Here is a 25,520-nt window from a genome sequence, read left to right as displayed (position 1 = left end):
ACACCCTCAGAAATGAGTTCATGTTGGGACTGCTATGCCTGTATTTGAAAGATGACATTGTAACTGCCGGGCACAAGTACACCTTCAATCTGAAATCTAATCTTTTAAAAAGCTGCCTCAGTGCCATCTAATAAGAACATACTGGAGAATCACAGGAAACATTTAAGAATATGAAATAAAGTATTGAGATTCAGAAAAGTGAACTGTACAGACACTGGTAGTGTGACTGACACACAGTGATGGAACTATACCAAGTTTAATGAAACTGCAGAAAAGTTATACCTTCTTAAATTCTGGTTTGCTATTTTCAGATACAATAAATAGGGTAAAATAAGAAATGTTTTCTGTTGTTTGGCTGACATAAATGACAGTTTTATTTTCTGGATCATATATATAAAATCTGATTGAAATATTGACAGTATTTGTGTTTATGGAGATAATGGGATAATAAAGTTTTTAATTACTCTTGTTCTCAGTATTTACACTTCCAGTCTTCTAGTCAAAAAGCTTTCCCTCCTATTGAGAAAACAGCACAAGCACAGAAAACTTGTTAATTCTTTCTTTAATAAAGCAGACTAGATGTTCTTCCAGACTAAAGATACAAAGTTCCACGACTAAATGAATACCCAGGGAAAATATGATACTGCCTTTCTGCAGTACATACAAATGATATGACATGCAAGAGACTTTAGACAGTCATAAATTACAGATGCGAGATACATTACAACAGTCTCAGATACATATCTTAATCCCATATTAGTTTTCATCAGTAAATTGCAATGAATATAATTTTTCTATCTGCTTATTGTTATCCATTAATATTATGAGTAGGTCATCTTCAGAGAAAAAGACTGATCTTGTATTTTAAATGACAATTTCTTTCTTGGAATTTTTAACATAACACAAGACAGGGTTATGACTTGACATTTTGTCTAACTGAGAAGTTTCAAACTTAATGAATGTATAAAATTCTAAGTACCCTTGCACTGTGATCAAGTATCAGATATATTTGAGATGTGGAAGGACATGGTATAACCAAAGCAGATAAATTGATTTACTGGAAATTGCTCTCATCTTGTTTGTATAATTATGTCTCTGCTTATGAAGATTTTTATCATATCCCATGGCATGACAGGCATTCAGCTCATCGGTATTCACTGATTAGTGAAAACTTCTCAGAAACTCACAAAATCTTTATAAACTTTTAGGACTGCTTTAAAATATGCAATATTAAAGATACAACTAACTTACAAAAATAAAAGAACTGTACAAATCAACTCTTCCATTGGCAATGAGACTAGTCAAGAAAATAGCAATGTGATCCCTGAAACAAACAACCAGAACAGAAATCGAAAGATTGATGCTTAAAAAAATAAAAAAGAAGTAAAAATATTTCCCCTGTCAAAGTATTGGAATCTTTGAATGTTTATGTGTCACAAAACTTTTCTCTCTGTCCCCAGAATATTTCTTTCCTCTTTCCATAGGTACTTCTTGAACAGATTCCTCATTGTTGGTTGTATGGCATGAGCCTTGCTGAATGGGTTAAGGCTAGAAAAGCTTGAAAGACCTAAATAAATCAACAGGCCACCTAATCCCCTGGCATTCATGCAAACTCAGGGAAATAAAATAAACCTGAAGACAGGCATGCATGCCGAATTCCAAAGTGACTTTCAATGAAGCTTAAAATTAAACCAAAATAAACTCCTCTCTGAAATGTTATGCATTTAAGATCTTTCATCTAAACAGCCATCTGACTGTTCGTATCACTGTTGCAGAGAGGTATCATGCTATGCCTGCTCATAACATTCTAGTATTTTATCATATAACAAGGCACAAATAATCTCAGAAGGACTACATGGCATTTTTGAAGGTGTAAGGATATGGTAGCTACCATATAATGACATTATAATTATCTCTTCAGTCACTGACACAAACCTTGTGAAATCTAAGACCAGCAAACTACATGTCACCTCATCTTTGGGATATAGTACTTAACTTGATTTACAATTACAGACTAAGCAGCAAATAACTACCATTTCTTAACTCCATACAAACACAAGCTTTGCCATGCAATTATGAAGTTGTTGCATGGTATAATGTATCTGAAAAGTAAATAATACAATTTCTTTTGATGCTGTTATAGAATGATTCTAGCATTCCTTTGTTAAGCTAGCTCTGTCTAGGTCTTGCAAGAGGAGGTGTCTGCTTACCACTGCTTTCTTTTTATGAAGTCCAACAGAGTTCAAAGGGAACCCCCCCATAAGCTTGAAAAACCTGTTATTAGACGTACTATGTACTTGATGGGAAAGAAATACACTTTTTTTCATAGAAGAACAAGTTCTAGAGTTATTTAGAAACTTTCTGTTGGTTAACACTGCTGCACCGTTATGCTTTTCTTGGAATATGGAAATCGCATAGGAATATATGTAAACAGAGTCTACAGAAGATACTAGTAATGAGATATAAAGTGCTTTTAACTGTGGACATTTCATTTCACTTTGCACCCTTCCCTGGTAAGTTACCATACTCAAGCTAGTTGTAGTTCAGCTGGCTGAAGTCTACACTACACAATATCATAATTTCCCTTGCATCTACTGTTTTAACCATGGTAGTCGCAGTAAAATAAAAAATAATTCATGCCAGGGGGATTAAAAGGAGACAGATACAAAGAAGGAACAAGGTGAACTGTGACCTCACAAGGGGAAAAAAAGTAGGCGAAAGGAAATAATATGTTGTATAGGTCCCTGTTCTCAGGGAATTTGTCACACATTCTCTCTCCTGTAAGACAGCGCTGAGGAACAACTACACAAACCTCTGCTTCGAACACACCTCAGGCTACTGCCAGATGAAAATGAAGAAACTAGGATTCCTCAACTGAGAACAAGCTCACTGCAAAGACGATACTTTTAATCTTTCTCATATACATTCCCCACTTCTCTAATCACAATCTCTAGAGACAGAGTACCTTTTCCTCCTCAGAAAACCCAGTCAAGCATATTTTGTAAAAGGATGATATTAAATCCAACTTGTCTTTGCTGCTTCAGGTCTGATGCCAAGTCTCTACACATTTTCTAATCCATTGTGGTACCTAGCACATACTATTCTATGTTTTGGGAAAGCAACAGTTCTACAGTAACAAAGCTTCTAAGTAAGATAAACATATAACTAAGAATAACTGTATATTAGAACAGGGATTTACAGGGTCTTTATTTAAGGCAGTTATTAAAAGGTGTCTATTCTTTTTGAAAAGTTGCAAATTTATTATTTTTTTTCCCAAGTTTAGGCTTTTGGCAGCTGAAATGGGTTCCCTTTATCTATTTTCTGTCCTTCTAATCCAAAGAATTATCCAGCCCATGCAATCATAGGAATTTGTATTGACTTGTAACAATCTTGCAAACTCTTCCAACCTGTTTCTTTAGATGTCCAGTGGGCTGACAATAGCAAAATCAGAATCTTTGCTATTATTACTACTGTCGTCATCAGGGCTGGAGCTCAGGTTGCTGGAGGAGGCTGAAATGGACCCCATCAGTGGATCAGAGAATATCAAAGAACGAGAAGGAGCTTCTGGCTTCACCACTGCCTCCTTGTGTGTCTGAAGGGATTGCGCTGGCTCTGGGACAGTACTTCTACTTCCTTCCTCTTCTTTGGAAACCATAATATAGTCATCAGCAGTCTTGCTTTCACTAGTGCTTGAATCAGTTGTAGTCTGTGAGACATTGGCACAAAAAAGAATTAAAGTTAGTACTACTTTACCACTAAATGAGGTTTATGATGCATATCAGTGATATGGGAATAGGATAAAGGTATAATCATTATTCACAAGTAGCAATGCCCAAATCAAGAAGAAAAAAATATAAAGTGGGTATTAACTTTGGATGAAATAATTTATTTGTTATTTATAAAAGCATAAAACATAACACTAATAATACATTACTGGGCATAGCAGTCTTACATGTTTCATCATCATAATGCATCCACGTAATGATCACAGAAGCTAGGCATTTAACATATACATTAGTCATGAGGATTTTCCGTAATCATATTCTCATTGCTCTTAGTTTTCTGTAGTAATTCATGAAGTAGTTTTGAGGAATTGTTTACTAGTTTGGAAGGGATCAACCCCTCTGAAATAACCAGGGACACCTTCAACTAAATCAGATTGCTTAGAACCCCATCCAGCCCAGCCTTGAATGTTTCCAGGGATGGTGCATCTACCACCTCTGGGAAACAAGTTCCATCCTCATTGTAAAAAATTTCTTCCTTACACCTGGTCTAAATCTACCCTCTTTCAGTTTAAAGCCATTACTCCTTGTCCTATCACAACAGGCCCTGCTAACATGTTTGTCCCCATCTTTCTTACAAGCCCCTTTTAAGTACTGAAAAGCCACAATAAGGTCTCCCTGGAGTCTTTTCTCCAGGCTGAACACCCCCAACTTTCTCAGTCTTTCCTCATAGGAAAGGTGCTTCACCCCTCTGGGCATTTTTGTGGCCTCTGAATCATTTCCAATAGGTCCATGTCTGTCCTGTACTGAGGGATCCAGAGCTGGATGCAGTACTTCAAGTGAGGAGTTGTCACAGCAGAGTAGAGGGGCAGAACCACCTCCCTCGACCTCCTGGCCATGCTCCTTTGGATGTAGACCATAATATGATTGGCCTTCTGCGCTGTTAGTGCACATTGCTGGCTAATGTCCAGTTTTTCATCCACCAGTAGCCCCAGGTCCTCTTTGGTAGGGCTGCTCTCAAGCCCTTCATGCCCCAGCCTGATACCAGAGGTTGCCCTGACCCCAGAGCAAGACCTTACACCTGCCTTGTTGAACATCATGAGGTTCACATGTTAGTAGATGCATAGTATTGCAGGAACCCAGTGTGGCCACAAGACAGGCCAGGTGAAGCTTTTTTGGGAGCTCTAAATGCCATATTCAAAATTTCAGTACTTTCACAACTCACCCCAGCCCTGTATAACAGAAATATACATTCCTTTAAACAACCAGTGTTGCATAATTCACCTGGCTTCTTTCCACGCTTCTATTTAAAAACTCTCGGGGAATGCAGTACAATCTCATTTTGCAAAATTATACACTTTATTATTCTAAGCCATCAAGATCAGGTGATTTCAGACCTCGCAGCCCTCACATCTGAGATGGCTCCATCCTGCACAGGGTGACACAGATGTTATTGAGTGACACACTCACTCACAAGCTCAGTATTTTCCTGGCTGGTACCCCAAGGGTGATAATGGGGTATCTTTCTTTCAGCAGTGAGCACCAGCAAAGGCCCTACATCATAAACATTTTGCGTCGGTGTTGCAATTTCCTAAATTCTGCTTTCAGAATACACTTAAAATGCACTTTCTTGCCATTTAATAAAGGGAAAGGAAAGAAACTACTCATTCCAATTTCTTGTCATTAGAGTTGTGCTTTCCAACCCTACTTTTTATTCTACCCACACTATTTGGTTCAGTTAAAGAGATCCATTGCTCGCATAAGTATCAAAGAAGCACTGAAGCACAAAAAATGACTCCAAAATGCTGTAAAAGGACCTCCCATAAATGTTTACCTATCCCTGGCATACACTGGTATTTTGGTACTGATATTTCCAGGGGTAAAATACCTCCTCCCTTTTTCTTCTGCCTGTTTCTGTTTCAGGAAACTCATGCTGACGTGAACCATGTTTTCTCCCATCTGCTGCCACTACTGAATAAATGAAAAATGACAGAATTATACTTCCAGTAGCTTTGAAAGTTAACAACCTTACGCCCGTTGCCATATGGCTTCTCCAAACATTTTTCCTGTCGAATATCAGCTACTAGGACCAGACTTATTTCAATTGCCCTCATACTGTGAATGAGTTAAAACTAACTGTAAGGATACAATTCAAGAAAGCTTAGAAGAACAGCAGCTCATTTTGCCTCCTTCTTTGAACAGACATAAAGGCAAGATAATGTGTTAATTATCATTCATTATTTAGCAACAGAAGCCTTCTGTTTGTCAACTGTGCACTGCTCCAAAGCCAAACATTCAAAACCCTGTTCTATTTCTTTGAGCCTTTACCCTGTGTTTTTGCATTTTTAATTTTGCAGCTTTCTAAAGAAGGGCTGTATCATTATCCTCACTTTCCGGAAAGGGATTTTGAGTCAAGAAAAGAGGAAAAGCACTTTTTAAAAAAGTAAAAGATGACAAATAATTTATACTTATATAACAACCAAGAATGAAAGACCAGATTTTAACCTCGATTACACAACAGCTACACCTGTAACTTTTCAGCTGTCCTAGAAAATATCCCTATAATTCCACCAGAGAAAAGTCTCTGTAAGCCACATCAAACAGAATTACATGCATTACCAAAGTCACAGAAAACTTAGATGCAGTACAATTTATTTACCAATAAATGCATGAAATGGTCTAGAAATGGTTGGTTTTTAATGCTCCTGCAGCTCTCAGTAAATTCTCCCAGCTTGACCCAGGGCATCAGTGCAGCCTGTTTTCTTTAGCAGAGCTAAAAGTCTGGGCTGAGGCCCAGTTTGCACCAACAACTGACCCCATCAATTAACAGCTGAATGTCACAGCCCACTAAATTCAGCAGTTTTATTTTCCTGTTTATTAAAAGGGTTCCAAAGTTCTTCTCTTTTTTGTTTGATTTTAGACACAGTGGTTAAAGACAATGGGCTCAGAAACAGCACAGATTTTCCGGACACTGACAATCCCCCTAGATTGCCATTTCTAACCCTAATACTTTCTCTTTTTTTCTGTCAAAGAGGCTGTTGTTCATTATCATAATTGGAACTTGCAGAAGATAAGAGAAGGCAAATCCATATCAATGTATCGGAATCTCCAAATGTAGACCATGCAGTGCTGAAGCCACGTTCATGTTCTGCAGGAGCTCAAGAACTTCTACTCATATTGCTTGTAGCTGTTTTAATAGCAACCTCTGAAACTGTGGGATTCACAGACACCTCTTACTTCCTGGGGTTGGATGTATAGACTCTTAACTACACTCTGGGATAAGACCTGACCTCATTATATATCATCTCAGTGCTTCCACTGGAAAAAAAACCAAACCTGTGCAAACCAGGCTTCACCCAATCCACTCTCAATACTCAAGGGCAAAGCCCCCAGTGCCCCCACTCAGTGACACATGGTTTAGACCAGCATCTGAGTAAGGGCTTTTCCAGCATGAGTAGGGTCTGAACACACTCATACAGCATGCTGTCATTTTGTATGGCATTCTACCTTCCATTTTCTAGAATGAATAAATACAAGTAAAAGTCGTCAGAAAAACACTAGTTGCCATTTTGGCAAGAAAGCAAAATGTAATTTGTATAAAATGCTAGGAGATAAAGGGCAAAAGTAGGAGGTCACCATATGAACACTCCAATACACTACATCAGTTTAACCTATGGTTCTATTATGGCAGAAAGTAGTGACTGTAATGACAACAGCTAAACAAGCAGTGGAAACTTCTTAGCAAAGCTTTGCTCTTTGAACCTGCCATTACTAATTAAAACAAAAAAATCTCAGTATTGCTTCTAATACTGAAATACGATTAAAATATAAATTTTACATAGAGTATTCTAACTCAGGGGATCAGTGTGTAATTATTTGAAAATGAAAAAACTATTTCTCATAGTTCCTTAGTAAATTTAATGAAAGTAAACTGATTACAGACTCACTTCAATACTGAGGTCAAAGTGCTACCACTGACTTACAAGTGTATCAGTAGTGGGCTAACAGACTTAAATCCACTACAGAAATGTTCATATACAAAAGTACTTGTCTTTCAGATCACACTTGAGTTAGACTGAGTCTTTGACAGAGAGTGACCTTTTAACATGAAAAGAAAATACTTCTTTCTGCGTGTGAACTTTTCCTGTGACTGTGTGCTTTGTATGTGAAAACATTGTTTACTGATTCAAGGAGAAAGTCAATACAATAGAGTAGAAGGTAAAAGCAACCTCCTTGCTATTTCCTTTTCGGCACTGGTCATGAATACACTGCAATGCAGTTAATCAACTCTTACATAATTGATTCTGGAGGACAAGGACAATGAGAATAATCATATAAGAACATCTGATATGGGAACATTTAACTCCGGTTTTTACATCTTTTTGTAGGAAATCAATCTGTGATTCTGTGATCCAGCAATCTGAAAGAAGAATCCCCCCCTGCCTAAAACACTGAATAAACCTTTAATATCTGTGTGTGGAGGACAATAACTAGAGGAACACCTTTAGCTATATGTACCAGGAATGCTGGTATGTTCCCTAGTAAAGTCTGGACATGCTAAAGGAAGCCTCCAAAATAGATAAGACTAATTCCACTAGTGTCCTGTTTGAGATGGTTTTATCTTACCTGTCGTTCTGAGATGAACTGTTGCTTTGTCATAACAGATCCCTTTAGGGCATCACCTGTCCCCTTGTTCTGACTGTTGGAACAGTAGTGATCATCTGCTATGGTGATTTGCTCATTTTCTTCAGCTTCCAACTGACTCTGGTTGAAACGCAATGAACCTTTCAGGATATCCTTGATCTGTTGTTGGATGGGAGAAGGAAGAATGCAATTCAGAAATTTGGAGGAATTATACATTTTTAAAGCTCTTTGCAGTATGCTTTTATACACCATTTCCTCAAATATATTTGCTTTGAAAAACTAGGAAACAAGTCAATATTTCTATCTATATTGGTTAAAGAAACAAGTATCAATGAAATGTGACTGTATCAGAGTCTGGAAAGCAACTTTCCAAGAAATCTAAAGAGAATGAAACTGTTCAGATTATTCCCTACGTCATTATATATTTAAGATTTGTCACACTGTTCCTCATAAAATGTATTTTGAGGGAGCAGAGGGCAGTATAATCAGAGCTACAGATGCTCAGCAGCATTCTCATTTTATGTACATAGTATCTTTTCTTTTAATTCAATGACATTCCAGTGTTGGCACACTTAAATTGTGGGGAAATAGGCAAAACTATTGCCTAGCATGTACATTGACAGTGTGACTGAAGTCCAGAATGTGCTGTTGCCCTGCCTCAGTTCTGGTCCAAGGCCTCCAGAACTTTTCAGGGAGCAAACGAGAGTGCAAGTCATTTGAACTCTTTATAGCTGAGTTTTACCTTTTTGGATAAAGTACACCAGAATGCTTGATGCACTGGTATTAGTAACACAACTACAGCAAGACAAAATGGCAGTATACTAAAAGAATAAAAAAGGGGAAATAATAGCATTGAAAGGTTCAAGAAGGTTAAGCTAAGCAATAGATATACCTGCTTCAAACCAGCCAAGGAAACCAGGATTTCATCCTCTTTTTCCAAGTGTTCTTGTAATATGACTTCCTGAATATTTCCTGCAACATCAAAAGAAAAAAAACAGTTATGGACAGAAAATTCCCTAAATAAGCTCTAATGTGCTGCCAACTTACTGCTGACTTCTGCTTGAAACAAAATCCTGTGATCTGCAAACACAATGTCGCACACACTCTAGAGGCTGACAACCTTATTAGCTGTGGACATGAGGTCAGCCCTAGCCTGGCACTGCTGCCAGCAGGTCTCCAGCAATGCTGTACTGCTGTGGGACTTCTACTGTACTGCTCCAGTGTACCAATGGACTCAGGCCTCAACTGGCCCTTGCAAGAAAAGATCAGCCTCTGTGGCTATCAGAGTTACATACGTCTTTGAACCTACAAATGCACCGGAAAGCACCCAATAACATTTACAGGAGTCTGCTGCAACTCATAGGAAGGTTTAGGGTAGGAGCGTGGCAATCTTCATCTTGACCCTGCAGATGCTGGAACACTCTTCCTCTTTATTAAAAACTATAAAAAGTTTAATTCTCTTTCCAATCCTTTCTTTTAGGTAAAAGACCCAAGGCTAAGCAAAACTTATTTGACAGAAAGAGCAGTGCAGTGCTGCCACTTCAGAAGACTCCAGCCTATGGAGCTGTCCTCCAAGGATGCATTTCAATACTATGGTATATGGTGTTTGCAGGAGTCAGGGCTGGAGGTTGGCCAACACGTGAGTTAGACCTGTGGGGGTCTTCCCTGTGTCAGGGAAATGTCAGGCAATGCTGCAGTCCAAACCAGCCCAGGGAAACTATAGTTCCAATTACTCTGCAGAGTCTTTAAACCCTGTTGGGCCTCCTATTTCCTACTTTCCTCCTCTTTAAGAAAACAGCAGAGATTCCTAGTGACAGATTTACAGAATGAGTCAGTATCTATCAATTGAAAATGACAGGATCCTCTTATGTGCCACTCCCATCTTCGTACATACATACAGAGCTGAGCCCAAATCCCTCAGTGATGCTTACTTAGGAACAGTGCTTTGCTGCTCATGAATATCTGTATCCCAGGTGCTTCACAATTAGAGCTTTGTATCACTAATCCACACCTGCATTGCATTTGTTTGTTTTTAAAAACATCCTACATGTTCAGGGCCTGAACCAGTGAAAGAAAAGCCAAAACTATTGTCACAGATTATGCTGACAAGGATGGATACAATGACACTGCCAACATGATATTTCAAGTAAAAGCACTGAGCAATTCAGCATAAGTTTTGTGCTTACAGGATAGATAGCAAAAGAATGAGATGTTGGAGACTGGACAAGAAGAGAGATTAAAAGTAGAGAGGTGAATTTAAAACCCATATATAAACACGTAAGTTTGAAATTGAGTTAGGGGTAGAAAATAGTAATGGGATATAAATGAAGAATGGAAAGATCAAAGAGGAGACAGGATCCAAGAATGACCTGCTAAAGAAGCAATCTGAAAAATAGAAGGAATAAAGAAGCTAGAGACATGAAAGGCAGTAGATGACAAGAGTCCATGAAAGGTGGTATGAACAAGGTCAAGAGAAACAGTGGAGATGATAGGACAACTCATCATTGCATAAACAGCCTATCTGAACAAGATCCATGTTTACATTATACAGTGCTCATTATTTACCATATTACAGAGGCAGTGTGCTGCAGCAATTAAGTCAAATCTAGTACAATTAAAAAACGTGTAATGCAAATTTTACATCAGAAAGACACTGCATTTGAAGGCTAGAAATAATATAAAAACAGATCTTTCCACAAATATGTAGTATCATGAATTGAGCGAAAGCATAATTAATCCAACATTTTACTTACCTTTTTATATTTTATATGTAGATGGTCTTGTCTCAATTTGGCAAATATAATATATTAATATTTACTTATAAAATAACACTTTAGATCCTAATTTCCACTGTTCAACAAACAATGCATGATTTTCTACCTTTAAAATGTTCAGAACTCAAAACATACGAAATCTGAAGTCTTCACAGGCAGGAAAGCAATGCTTAATCACAGCCTGAATCACTGAATTCAACTGTCTTTTCAATTTCTTGGCATTAGATAGAAAAGCATTTCTATAGTGTTTGATCCCCACACACATTAAAACCATATATTAAATAACTAAGGTATGCATACTGACTTAAGCAGATGGACCAAGAAAATAATTAAAAACAGAACTCCAACCAGCCAAAGCTAAATGAGGCAAATCTAAAACACAGAAAAATAAGAGCACTAGAACAAAAGCTGAAAGGCATTCTACATGATGTGGAAATAATTTACTATTATTTCTGTTTCTTAGATATGTTTTATAAGTCTGTATTTAAAAAAATTGGAAAAGAATCCATCAGTGCTACAAAAAACAGCTGTAACTGCTTGAAGAGGCAATACAGTCAGAAACTTCTAAGAACTTAGGACTGGAACTATAATAGTTCACCAGCAGTAAAAATAGATGAAAATGTTTGTATCATCACATATTTACTTTAGCAAGATTAATGACAGATTTCAAAATTAGTTTCAGAGGAAAAAAAATTAGAAGAGAAAAGCTTGGAAATACAGCAAAATTTTCTAATACTGAACTGTTGCGCTTTTCACATTTTCTCTTCAATGTGCAGTATCTTTAAAGTAAAGTAAAGTATGACATGTGTCATATATATAGGGTCTATTATTTTTAATCAGTTAAAAGCACTAAAATGTATTTTGGAAAACTTTCCACTTGGAGTTTGCTCTAAGACACAATTTAGGACTCAAAGACCACACTTTCACTTAACCTAGAAAAATGCCCAAAGACAAAGATCACTGTAATTAGCCACTCCTCCCTTCTCACAGTAACAGTTGTGACATAAGGGCATAAATTGGGATGTCTTTCTCTAGTACAATAAAACAGAAGTTTCCCTGTGGAATTGGCAATGGATCTTTCTTCTTCTTGAATGTGCCCTTGAGCTACACATGACTTATATAATCTACTACCCTATCCCTTTTGAATGCAGTTTATTATCTATCAAATAAATGATAAGTAGGGAACCCAAACCTATCAGTGCTCATCCTTTTTCCCTTGCTTATGAGTAGAGATGAATTAAAAAACATCCTTAGAAGAGAGAAGCATACAGGCAGTGTGATCTTGCATGAGTGCCTCTTTGATAACATCCTCCTGCTGCGACCACATTTCTCAATCCGTGTGGACTGGAAGCAGAGGTGGGAAGAAAGGGGATGGCAACTGACCTGGTACATAGCTACACAGCTGCACTCCTGTGAATGACTGGTTCAGCAGTTCTCACCTGAGGGACTTTCATCCAAACCTCTTCCCACTGCTGGGGGACCTCACAGGGCAGTCAGTTGCTGAGGTAAACTGGGAAACTAAGCTCTCAAGTGCAGTCAGAGGATTATTGTTTTACCTTTCTGAATGTCAAAAGATACCCCTGTATTTATAAATACCTTTAAGAATGCTAGGAAGCATATTTGATATAATATCGCTCAGCTGAAGGATGTTTACATTAAGCTGAGATGTATAAATTAATTTTTCTTATATCACAGGAGATGTTACTGTGCTTTATCTATATAAATGAATTGGCTATATATCAACTTCTTATTTGTTACCTGATGCTCATCAGCACCACCCAGCTTTAATTATTATTTTCATACCTATGTTAAAAAAAACCCCAAAACCCGCATATGTCAATTAGGAACTGAAAACAACTTCCTACCTGTAAAACAAACACTGATACAATAAATCAAACAAATTGACTACGTGATTTCTGGATTATTCAAAGCTGAATACAGTTTGATTCTCTGCTACATATATCTTATTGGGATAGCTGTTGTCATTCAAAAGTTAACGAAATCCTATGGTACTTAAAAGACTGAGGCTAAGGTGAAATATTTCTGGCTACCTTTTTTGCTTTTTTTCTCTCGTCAACATTTCATTTAGTTGATGCTAAATGCTTTCTGCAAACAAAGAAAATATTTCTGTTTCAGTGGAGTTCTTACCAGAGGAAAATAAAAGGTGAATTTTGCAACCTGTCATCTGGTGGTGGGAGCACTGCTGTAAGATGTAGGAGATGCCAGACAGCCATCACATGATTCTGGATTTGTTTCAATATAATACTAACAGACTTCTTAAGTTTCACAAAATGAACTTTATGACACAAAATGTCATACCCTAACTGTATTCTTGACTAAGCCTCAGAAGTACTGGACCTGTAAACCCAGTTGCTCTCTTCAGGAAGTCAGCAACATTATCTACTATTATGCTGCCCTCAAACAGGACTCACAGCTCAAGGGATGTGTTTTATATAATTGATTAGAATTAATTTTGGGTACTTTCAAATGAGCGGAATCATTTAAGTTTTATAGATATTAGATCAGTAAATCAATAACTATTTCCTCAGAGAGACCATGATCAGCTGCCTCTGCGTATTTTAAAGCCATTTATAACTACAGAGAGTAACATGCAAATGACTGCATTCTTGTTCTTCTCTTCTACAAAACATGGGAAAAAAAATGTGTCAAGTAGTAATCCCTTCATGTCTGTCTATCTAGAAGACAGACCTGTACCTTTTCCCTTCTACCAGAGAAGCAGGACATAGGAAGAGTGACGGCCCAGAAGGATGAAGGCACAACAGGGACCTAACATACTGACATGACTGCAGGTGGAGGTGGAGGAAACAGAACCCAGGAATAACTTTAAGCTCCTTCTCTTGAGTTGTTTTCTTCAGTACCACTGCCTTTTTGCAGTGTATCTCTTTCCTAATGATATCTATTTTAAGCCAGTCTCTGTGGGGCCTTTCCAGGAAGATGATTTCTGCTGAGAGATGCTAACTTGAAATAGCTGCAAGCTTTATTATGAATGCTGCCTTTCTACTACTAGTTCCAGATCAATGACTTGTGAACAATCAACAGTGCCAGAATCATGCTGACTTTTTTCACCCTCGCTTTCCACTACTGAGAGGACAGCTCAAGCTGCTGCTTAGGTAAACGGTACGTTTCCTATAGGCATGCTAGCCTGGAAAAAAAGCTAAAGCATAGGAACAAAAGTCTACTCTTTAGTGGGAAGCAATACATAGTTTAAAACAGGAGCTTTCAATATATATACACAAATTATGAATCAGTTCTCTTTAAGGACAGAGGTTGATATAGCAAAGATGCTTGAAGTGCCATCTCCATAAAAGAAGGACAGAGAATGGGGCTGATTTATAAACCTCACTGTGTCATTTAAACTATTTTGTGTTAATCACTCACATATACTGTGTAACTTTTTTTTTGGTAATTTTTCACACTTTAATGATTACCTTGTGGTTATTCCTTCATTGAAAAAAATCTCAGTCTATTAATTATATTCTCTCTGTTCATTACAAACATGTCTGTAACATACTGTAGAGAAGAACACAGTAGGGTCAAACATGCTGTGAGGAGAGGTGGCAGTACTCCTAGAATCAGCATTGTGCTATTAAAGACTCTTTAAGTATCCATGGAGAGTATTTGGGTGTTGGGTAAGAAGACTGCAGTTTCTGTTTCACTGCCTGAGAAGAGGGCTGCCAGAAATAAATGAATTGTACAGTAGATCTATTCAGTAGTATCCGGACTTGCACATGAAACTGTTTTGCCTCTTAGAAGAGACTGTGACTTAAAGTGGCTTGAAAATAGACAAGAAGATACTACAAGCCCTGTGACACATTTGTACCTCTTATTCAGAAGTCCTTAGGAGTGGATTAGTGACAGTAGCACTGGATTTGTGCCTGGATTGTAACTGAAAGGCAAGTCAACCCAAGCAGTGAAATGTGGTTGCAGTTACATTAATAAAAATAATTAGAAATTCACGTTAAAGGAAAGCCATTTTCCTCTGCCTTAATTTTGTTCCTGTACTTTCGAATGGCTTGCACAGATTTGATAAATGAACTGATTTTCTGTTTCCTACCTCTGTACAGTTTAGAGTCATGCTGCTGCTGCTCGGTTCTGAAGATGGAGACTTTTCATGTCACCTAGTCCTTCTACCTACTGCAGTCCCCTTCAGTGAAAACAGCTGTTGTCTGGGATCATTTGAGTAGCTTTGTGCTACTCAACAACACATCCTCTAACGATGCCATGTGCTCTAAATGTGATGGGCAACTGTGAAAGGCTGAATGAAGAGTGAAGAGTGAAAGAAAAGTACCATATATGTTCCTGCTCACTTGGTTTGTTACTATGAACCATATATATACATACCATAGTTGTATGATTTAAATTAAAGGTAGACCTTAAAGAATATAATAATAAGCAAACCAGTGGGTATGGTAAGGTTCAGCTATAGTAATGCCAATGACTTTTATAGAAATAAAGGGGAAATTAACAATTCGGCCATGCCAGATTTTAGCTTCTGCCAAGGTTTCATTCCTTTAAAGCTGATATCAGAAGAGAAGCCAATGTCTAAGAGATGCTGGGAAGAAAAGGGTAGGTTGTCAGTGGCTGTCAGCAGCAGGGGATATTCACTACATAAATGGAAGGAATAAGAGACCAATGGAAGTAAATACTGTAACAGGAATTCACTGAAAGTTGCAGAGGAAGCTGTTAACAAGGTAATGATGGGGTGCGTAAATTTAATTATTTTAATCTTATTTTCATCCAGACTACTGGGAAGAAAGCATCTGTAGGTTCCTACCATGGTGGGACTTTCAGGATTGGCATAGTTACTGTAGAAAGAAAGTAGCTCTCTGTCAGCTGAACTGTGTGTTTTGACCTCAAGAGTTACTCTCAAGTGACAAAAAGGTGGTTAAAATTCATGGGGCATGAAGAAATACACTTTTATTCCTCCTTCAGATACATATATATATATATATATATATAATGTCCAGAAGTGAGAGTCTGAAAATCACGCTATACAACAAATATTTGTTTCCCAGGAACCATTCCTACATTTGGTTTAATAAATTTGTTAATGTTCCTTATTTATAAGCTGTTTTTATAGGTTATTTTACATTATTATTCTTGACCAAAGGAACATTCGCCTTAGTTTTAGACTCACAGGGCTGTGTTAGATGTGGCTTTTTTTTACTTACAGCCTTTCTAATCACATTGGGTTTGTAAACTATGGATTATTTTATTTATGCCCCAAGCATAAGAGAACTCATTTAATGCGCTTACTTCCTCAACAAATGCTAAAGTATTTCATTTGAACACAAGGCAGTGAAATAAGTTCCATTTTATTTTAGCCTTACAAAAATGTCATAACTTTTCATCTCACCACAATACACAGAACAATAATTTAGAACTATCTTGCATACATTTAACAAGTACTGCATCCAGATCTATACTGGGCAATATATCAGCCCCTAAATAATTAGTAATTAAGTCAACTTTCTCCTCTCCCTTCCTCAGTGTAAATGATCTTTATAATGAAAGGCATCCTTGTAACAGTTGCATTGACTGTTAAAACTGGGATGGATGAAGTTAGTCTAATTAAGCCTTTAAAGATTCTGTTTCACAAAATAACTGTAATTATGCTAGCAACTACATCCTGTAAGTTTTTATTCTGCTATTTTTACATTTTTCCATTCTTGCTCATGGTGTTTGCAATAATCACAGTGAAAAGGTGGCTTTTAAATAATAATGTTTGTGTGGGAGATGCCAGGTAGTAAGTGTAAGTGAAACTTATAACTGCCAGCACTGCCTGATGGCTGTGGCAGGGACACATCCTGTGATCCCATCCAAAGGGCTCTCTAAAGACTGGCTTTTATTTTTTTGTGTTGCTGTGACGCCATAACTTCTGGGCATTTTGTAAATAAGCCATAATCCACAGTGGAGGGGCAGAGATGTACTGGAATATTGGTGAAGGGCATAGCAACATATTACAGATAGCAATAGTCACATTAGAAAATGCACTGAAAGGACAACCTAACCAGCCCTGTGTGGGTAGCTCAGAGAAGGATTTATTTCCTTTGGCCTAGCAGAGCCAGCATGCTTAAGACTAAAATTACTGGATGTGGGTGACAGCCGAGAGGTATTTGCAATGCTGCCTCCAAGACAAGTAATGATTTGAAAATCTGGATATTGAGCAACATATTTCTGAGACCCACCTGAATACCTCTGTAACTCAAGTTCAGCAGTGACAGTATGAAGTTCATAAAACTGGGCAGACTTACGTTTCTTCTCTGTAATTGGGTACCTTTGCACATACTTTTAGGCTGTTGTGCAGAACCCTGTGAGCTAACTGTGCAGCGTCGGTATGAGTCCACAGAGCTTATTAGCTGAGGCTCTATGCTGTGAGAAAGCAGCTAAATTGCTTCTGAATCTCAGTGAGCTGCAGAAGCAACCTGTTCATTTACATACTGCTGCCCTTAAGCAAAAGCAAGTGTGGAATGACCTTAGTATCTACTTTCATAACCTGATAAATTGCCCATCAAAAAAGAATAGTTTCTATATAAAGATCCCCATATCCAAGTTAATACTGAACCAATGTTCCTTTAAATTGCCTCTTATGAAAAGGACTTCCTGTACTACATGTGTAATTATTTGGTAAACTTTCACACACTTGGAGGTCTGAAACTCTGTTGGAAACAAATGGTAGGTTCTTCTGTCTTACAGAACAGTGATGGATTGGTTCCTGTCCCTTATCAGCAGAAGACATTTTAAAATGTACCACTTTTCTGCCTGGAAAAAACCTGCTAACCTCATAAACACCTTTCACAATCTCTCATATTAGTACTTGCCTATGGAGGACTGTTACTTCCCCAGGGTCTCAATTTATTTTTTGTTAGGAGGCTGTGCTTTAATGCTGGGCCAGTGCTGACATGGCCCAAACCCTGAAGATACTAGAATAACAGATGGTGTCAGATGGCAGTGTCATTAACCGGTGTCACTTGAACTGCCATTTAACAGTGCTGTATTGGCTTGAGCCTGGGACACAATGATTTGCTCTTTGAGACCCTCCAGACTGACTTCATGCTGAACTAATAGGTCAAACCCAGTTCTATGTCAAATATGAAGGACAAGAGAGGAGCCTTCCAGCAGATAACTGTGGAGCCCTGTGATCGATATTTGGGTGAATGTGTCTCAGAAAAATTATTCATTACCTGCTCTAGGCATCAAACAGAAGTCACATTTATCAGGGAATACCTTCTTCTGAATGCACTTGATGCCTTTCTTTCCACACGGTGAAAGGAAGGAGGAAACAATCAAATTCTTCAAAAAGTAAATAACATTATGGCAGGTTATAATACTGCAGTACTTAAATGGTATATTATGACTTTCTGAATCATTGAGCCTTAAGGTATTTATGTGTGCTATCAGAAAGAAAAATGCTGAAGAACATTACCATATTACGGAATACACCAGGGACAGTATTATTTCCTAAAATTGGCCAGTGTATATGAAAAAGTAACATCAAGAAAATATATCTGGAGCAGTAATAGCTATGGCAACTATAGTCTCTCACTATCAGCAAAGTAATATTCTGCATTTATACTGCGAACAAAGCCTCAGGACTGGCTTCTAAGATTGGATTTATCTTCATTTCATTAATGGAAAAATTAAACACTGGATTTTTTTTTTGGTATTTTTGAAAGGTAGGACAAGCTTGTGAAAAGGGGTAGGAAGAGAAGTAAAATCTGCTTTATTCTTGGCTATTTTACACATAAAAGTTTCAGTAATTGTCCTTGGAGGCATTAAGAAGCATTCCATCTTAGCAGCTCTTCAGTGGTTAAGGAAGAAGGGGAAGAAAATCATATCTATTTCTAATGAACAGCCCTAAGAAGGAGACAAAAATCACTGAATGACTTTCCTCCATTTTCATAATAAAAACCTATTTCTAATTTCCACATATAGCACTAAGCAGCAATATTTTGGAACCATCATTCATTCCCATGGTAACATCCCCGATATTACAAGCAGTTAATTATGTCATTGCCGTGTGGTACACAGTGCGGTTTATTTACGGAAGGAGATAAACATTTAATGAAAGCATCTTTGAATATATGAACAAAATAAAACCTGATGTCTTTCCTCATGCTTTATGCAAAGAAAATACAGTATCAGCAGATACCTGCTGAAACCTATAGAAATGTTCTTGGTAAAAAAAAGATATTACCATTATAGAGCAACGAGAAGACTTTTTAATTAAAAATATTTTCTAAAAAGGCATCATATGAAAATATACTCTGTATGACTGGATTTGATATAAATAGATTATTAATTACTAGGGATCCAAAACAGAATAGATGACTTTGTGGTCATTTTTGACACTTTTCAGCTAAAATACACGTCCTTTCTGTCATGAAGTAAATGCACCTGTCATCAGGATGCCCCTTGTAAGGGAAGGGACCTGAGAAAAGACAGCCAAAAATTTCTGAATTGTCTCACTGGAGACTGCAAAAAGAACATTCTGTACTTGTTTTACATCCAGATTTATAGTGCCTGTTAAATAATTCTGTTGTGAATAGTCACTGGATATGCACTGTTATAAACTTAAACGAATATTATTTTGTTAAGAAGTAACCTGCAAGTATAATGTGGTCAATAGAGGAAAAAGAACACGGGTTGAGTAAAGTCTGAAAAAACCTGCTTAAGATGTCAACCTAAAAGAAGTTTTTTTGAAAATAATACCTTAAACTTTATAAAATTTAAGAGGCAGGCCTTAAATTAAAAACCAACTTACTGACACTTCTTAAAAATGTATAACTCTTTGTTAAAGGAGTTAGTTCTAGGAGGCTCCTCAAATTTTATCTACCCATTTATTTTTATCAATAATTTTGACAACTCTTAGATGTATGATAGCTAAATCTGCAGTTTGAGTGGTAGAATAAAACAGACTATATTGCAGAGTTACCTGAAGTATTCAGCTAAAAAGCCAAATGAAAAGAAGTGAATTTTAATATGATTAAATGCAAGGAAAACACACAAAACCAAACTTTTCCTGATTTACCTACAGGATAAACCCTCTGTTTAAAAAGCTGTTTCATCAAATTGTAGAGGTCATAATGGATTATCACCTGAATCTATCACTGTATCAAAGAGTACTAATGTGACGCTGTGTTAAAAATGTTTAAAAAGAGGAATGCCACATAAGAGTAGAGATGACCTTCTGTTTGCTAAGTAACCCCTTTGCTGAGTCCAGTGCTGATACAGCCTATCTTGATCAGATTAAGCCACTTCAAAAGGTGCATGAAAACACTGAAGAATTCAAAGGAAGACCACAAAAAATATTGGATCCAAAAAGCAACCGTAGAAAATGAATCTTAAAGTGTCCTACCTAGCACAGACAGTGTTGAGAGACTACTTAATGACCGTGTATAGGTAAGTTAAATGAGGATTTTCAACCTTGCTATCAGGAATGATAGAAGAGCCAAAAGCTGAGTGATGAAGTCAGAAAAATTCAGCCTCACAGGAAGAAGTAATATCCTTGAAGTTAAGTGTCAGGGCAGATGACAAGCAGAGTCATATAACTCCACATTATCTGCCCTGTAGTCTCTCAAATGAAGCAATTTTCAGGGGTACGAGATACCTGGGGGAGAATCAGACCAGGTGTAATAGCAGCACCTGCTAACTTTTCCCTTAACCCAGAAGTGAAGACATTTGCTCCAAGGTTTATCTTGCTGCTATTCTCCGAAGCCCTGAGCAGTGGATGAACACTGGAGATAAACCTCAAGGGGTGTTCTGTGTGATACAGAATCCGTTTTTTTGGACAGCCTGCTGGCATGTGCTGCTCAGATGAATGCGATGGACAGATTTCAGCTCAGAAGGGATTTTGCATAGGTCAGACCAGCAGAAAACCTGGTGTTTTTTTCCTGCCTTCCCATGGATCATCTACTGGCTGACTGGGGGATACCTAATATCATCAGTTTGCTACAGAAGCTGTGAAGGTTGGTGGGATCTCAGTCTCTCTTGTGCTCTGTTTATCATGCATAACTGTTAAACTAGATATGATTTAAATACATTAGTGTAACCCAAATTTACAAAGTTAATAGCCCATGATGTTGACAAGACATGCAGGAATATTGTGAAGAAATATTAATAGTGGGACTTCGAAGGAACTAGGCTGGAAGGCTCTGAGAGCACTGCAGAAGTGCCATGGTACACGCTGCAGCCACAGGTGTATAGGGAATTCCTTGTCTTGAGGGGGTAACTAATAGCTTCGCAGTGCTCTCAGGAGACTACTGGAGACTACTAGACTAAATGCTTTTGTTTCTAACATATCTGGGAAAAATAATTTAATATCTGGATATTACCACAAATCCTCTGCTTTCACTTCATGGATTCAGCACCCAAAGACAGACTATTCCCAGTATTTCTGCCTGGTTTTATTCTGATCTCTAGTCCAGAGTTGTAGCTGGTGAAATGCTTATACTTGTACTTGAACTGATACCCCTGCTAAACACTCATCTTCTTCCCTAAAGGAAGGAATCTTCAGTGTTTCTTCTTGACACAGTAATCTTTTCCCCATCATTTCAGTAGCTCATAATTTATCCCTTTTGCTTGCTTCTAGACTCATAATTGTTATGGCACCCTCACAGAAGCAATATAATACATCAGACTAAAGCTGCTGGGGTTAGAGGTTTACACCTGGCTTTTGAAGGCTGTGATTTCAAACTTTCAAATAACACAATATTTATAGCTTTACCTAGGCTCATAACAGCGGCTACTAAAACACCTACAAAAAAGAAAATGAAAATACAAGTATAATATGGCTTTCACATCTGATCTTTTTGACCTGGCAAACTTAGGTATCATATACTGAATTCTATCCACTGAAAGATTAAATTTTAATTTATTTTGTTTAACTGTTGCAGGTTGTAAAGAAGCCTTAAAATTACTGCAGTTGTACCCTGATTTCTTAGCAGCAATGCTTTTTCACACAACTAAATATACTAAATTTTGGAGTGCGATTCAATACAGTTTAAAAGTGCTGCTTTTATCAAAGCACATCTACACATATTCACATCTGAAGTGATTGAAACTTTTTGTTTACTTTCTCTGATTAGACTTCACAATATCTATATCAAATTTTATGTTGGAGTCTTTGCTGGTTCTTTTCCCAGTGTATTGACTTGTATCTTACTATATTCCTCCTGGTAGAGAAATATTCATACACTGTGAAGATGCTACATTTAATGAAAGTGTATTAATTTTATGTAATTATCACTGCATCCATCAAGTATCATTCTGGGACTGCTGTGAGCTCCACAACATTCCTTACAATACAAAAAGTCATAGAAACAGACAGGGCATCTATGCCAATGCCTCTATGATTTTTTTTTTAGCATCATCAGTGGATATCATACTTCCAAGTTTAAAACTATGACAGCATAAAGATACAGTGATTAGTAGCATTAACAGAAAACTGAGTATACCAGTTCAGTCTTCTCCATGGCTTATAAAATACTAGGCACTGTATTACATAAATACTATTTGTGTTCTAATACAAACATGAAAAGAGCCTTCATAGAGATTTACAGGTTAATAGACAGTACTGCACTTACCAAGATGTGTGTTCATCATCTTCGCACAGTATTTGCACATGGCTTCCAAGTCGTTTAGTTGTCCTTGTAGGAATGAAATCTGGGCCTCCAATTCCTCCTCCTACAATTAACAGATTATTAGCATTAATCCCCCCCCCTCACTTTCTATAATACACAGTAAAAGTGGTAAGCTAAACCCTGACTTGCTTAGACATCTTCTAATTTTTCCTATTCCTTGGTTCGTGAGAAAATTATGGAAACAAAGAGAATCACCTTCCAACTGTATTTCTTCAAATAATTTTAAATTCTTTTGTCATTTCATGGCAATAACAGGGTTTGGTTTTAATGTTTCAGTGTTTGTTAACACTACTCTTTTTCCTTCTAAAGAGTCACATAAAAATCTGTCTACATGGACCCAAGACAGTTGAACAATTTGTATTCATTTGGCAGATCAGCTACCTCGTTTTGCTTGTGCAAACACAGTAACACAGCAAGGGTGGTAAAAAGCTCACTAAATGAGAAAACTTCTTATTTCTGGCAGAATAATTCCCACAGCAATCCCTTTGAAACCTCAGAATTATTATTTTTATTATGATTTCAAAACATGGATTTCATGAGACCTAATACCATACCTCAAGGATGCATTACTGCCAAGTATTTTGGCATATTTATTTTTGTGTCATGCTCTAGCTGCATGAAAAACCTGCACTTCTATACATCTTATGTAATAGTCAGGTGAAAAATCGTACCGTAAGTGATTACTCTAAATTATTGTTATATTTTAAAGCATTGAGTAATTTAAAACATGAATTAAAAAAAATTTTTTTTTATTTTAGGGCTGAGGAGAACCATTATGATCTAGCCACATGCCCTATCTAAGCAATGGGAACTACCTCAGCTAAGAATTCCTCTTAGAACTCCTTTGTTTGGTGGTTTAGAAATGAATTCAGTCTTGACTTTGAAAACTATTCTGCAGAGAAAGTTCAGCACCCCTTTGGAAAAGTTCCTTCAAAGCTTAGTCACAAACCGTATTAAGCAGTTTTTTGTGTAAGTATGCAACTGAATTCAAGATATTCAGATAAAAGAAAAGTAACTGTTTGGTCTCTCATTTTTCTTAGGAGTTTTGCAGTTCCATTGCAGTGTTTGATGGAGGTTGCTGAACGTTAGAGTGTGAATTACATTTCAAATGAAAAAAAAATCCAAAACTGATCAGCAAGAACAAAGAATGAATCAATCTTGATTTAAAGGTTATCTTAACCTCCTCAGACACTGAGTGAGAGCTAAGCAAAGGAAACTGTACCAATGCAGCATATATACAAAACCAATTGAAAGAAATTTAACAACAGCATTTTGCAAGGTTGCCTTCTTCCCTTCACACTTTCCCCCCCCACTTACAATCTGCAGACACTATACATTTTTCTTTGCTTTTCCTTATGTTAATATACTCTCACCTTATTTTACACTTTGACCATGTAAGCCTCAAAGGGATTGATTTCATGTTGCAAATTTCTAGTTGCTCAATGAGTAACCTCATTTATAGAATCACAGAATAGTTTGAGTTAGAAGGGACCTTCAAAAGTCACCTAATCCAACCCCTCTGCAATGAGCAGGGACATCTTGAACTAGACCAGGCTGCCCAGAACCACATCCAGCCTGGCAAAAGTCTGCAGTTCTGTCACAGCCTATACAAACATATGTGCATTGATATTTCTATTCAAGCAATGTCCCTGCAGAAAACCTGTTCCCAGCACATACAGCTAGTGACTGCAAAAAATAATCTACCGTAAATTTTAAATTACCACTGCACCACAAGTGCAGCTGTAAGATAGGGAAAGGCATCAGTATTTGAGTATTTTACTATAAAATAACATAACCAAATTCTAAAATCATTAGCCAGCAATTGAAACCCAGTTTATCTCCTACAAGTGAATATGAAACATGTTTCCCAGACTATTTTTTCTCATTCATGGATGAGAAGTGCAGTAAATTGATCTTAAAATGCTTTTGGACAGCTCTATCCACTTGAATAGATTCTGAAACTAACCTCTTCATTTGGCAAATGAGATGACTGCTGAGTAAACTACATCCACTGTTCTTTTAGCTCATTAGGATCCAGCATGGGGAGCAGAAACATTCAGCAGACCCAGCACTCACAAAGGAGGTGCCAAAGGAGGCTTTCCTGCCAAGTGGGAAATCTTGCACAAGACTATGCAAATGTATTTGGAGTTCCTGACTTATCTGGCACCCTCAGGAAGGGCACCAAGGAGTGCTGCCAGTGGGATGTGCAAATAAGCAAGACAGTTAACATGGCGCTTGACACATGGGAGACCCAGATGTGCTGTTTGCATAAGAAGACAACACTCAAATGGTGATGACTTGCTACAAGACATAAGCCCTGCCCCTGCTGTCACTTGCAGTGCTGTGGCAACCTCTTTGCACCCTGAGTGTAACCTCCCTGGTGGATGATTTGCTCTGTTGCAGTTGCTGCAGCAGCAGGTAAAGCACTGCAAGAGGCAAATGGATTGTATTGCATGAGGGGTGGCAAACAGGTGATTGACAGGATCTGTTAAGATGTAAAAGCTTATACAACTGAGAGGGAAGGTGCAACTGAGGCAAGATGGAGTGGGAAGAAGGCATGCACTCCTAAGAGGGTGGGAACTGGTAGCTTGGGACTTTGGGCAGCAGTGGTGCAGGGCCCAGGCAGCACAGGGGAATAACAAGTTCCCTCAGGGGAACAATCCAGGCTGGACACCATATCTGAGTGCTAACAAGAGAAAGTGGTGAGTGACAGTGAG

The 25,520-nt window shown here is 37.6% G+C and overlaps 1 protein-coding gene across 2 annotated transcripts in view; it reads right to left on the bottom strand.

The window, feature by feature from the left end:
* Nucleotides 1-545: 545 nt before the first annotated feature.
* The window catches only part of TBC1D5 (TBC1 domain family member 5), a 317,301-nt gene continuing 292,326 nt past the window's right edge, over nt 546-25,520 (bottom strand). The window contains exons 20-23 of one of the 2 annotated variants that reach the window (XM_031044993.2): nt 22,747-22,846; nt 9,259-9,338; nt 8,349-8,525; nt 546-3,706 (exon numbers count right to left, since the gene is read on the bottom strand). In XM_031044993.2, the coding sequence (XP_030900853.2) occupies nt 3,416-3,706; nt 8,349-8,525; nt 9,259-9,338; nt 22,747-22,846 (648 nt within the window). In that variant the 3' untranslated portion in view covers nt 546-3,415. The remainder of the gene's footprint in view (nt 3,707-8,348; nt 8,526-9,258; nt 9,339-22,746; nt 22,847-25,520) is intronic. The other variant, XM_031044994.2, reaches the window with a different exon arrangement.

Source organism: Melopsittacus undulatus, chromosome 1, assembly GCF_012275295.1.
Source record: "Melopsittacus undulatus isolate bMelUnd1 chromosome 1, bMelUnd1.mat.Z, whole genome shotgun sequence".
In the NCBI taxonomy this organism is placed as follows: Eukaryota; Metazoa; Chordata; class Aves; order Psittaciformes; family Psittaculidae; genus Melopsittacus; species Melopsittacus undulatus.
Note: the sequence above shows the minus strand (reverse complement) of the source record. Positions and strands in the feature narration are given on the sequence as shown.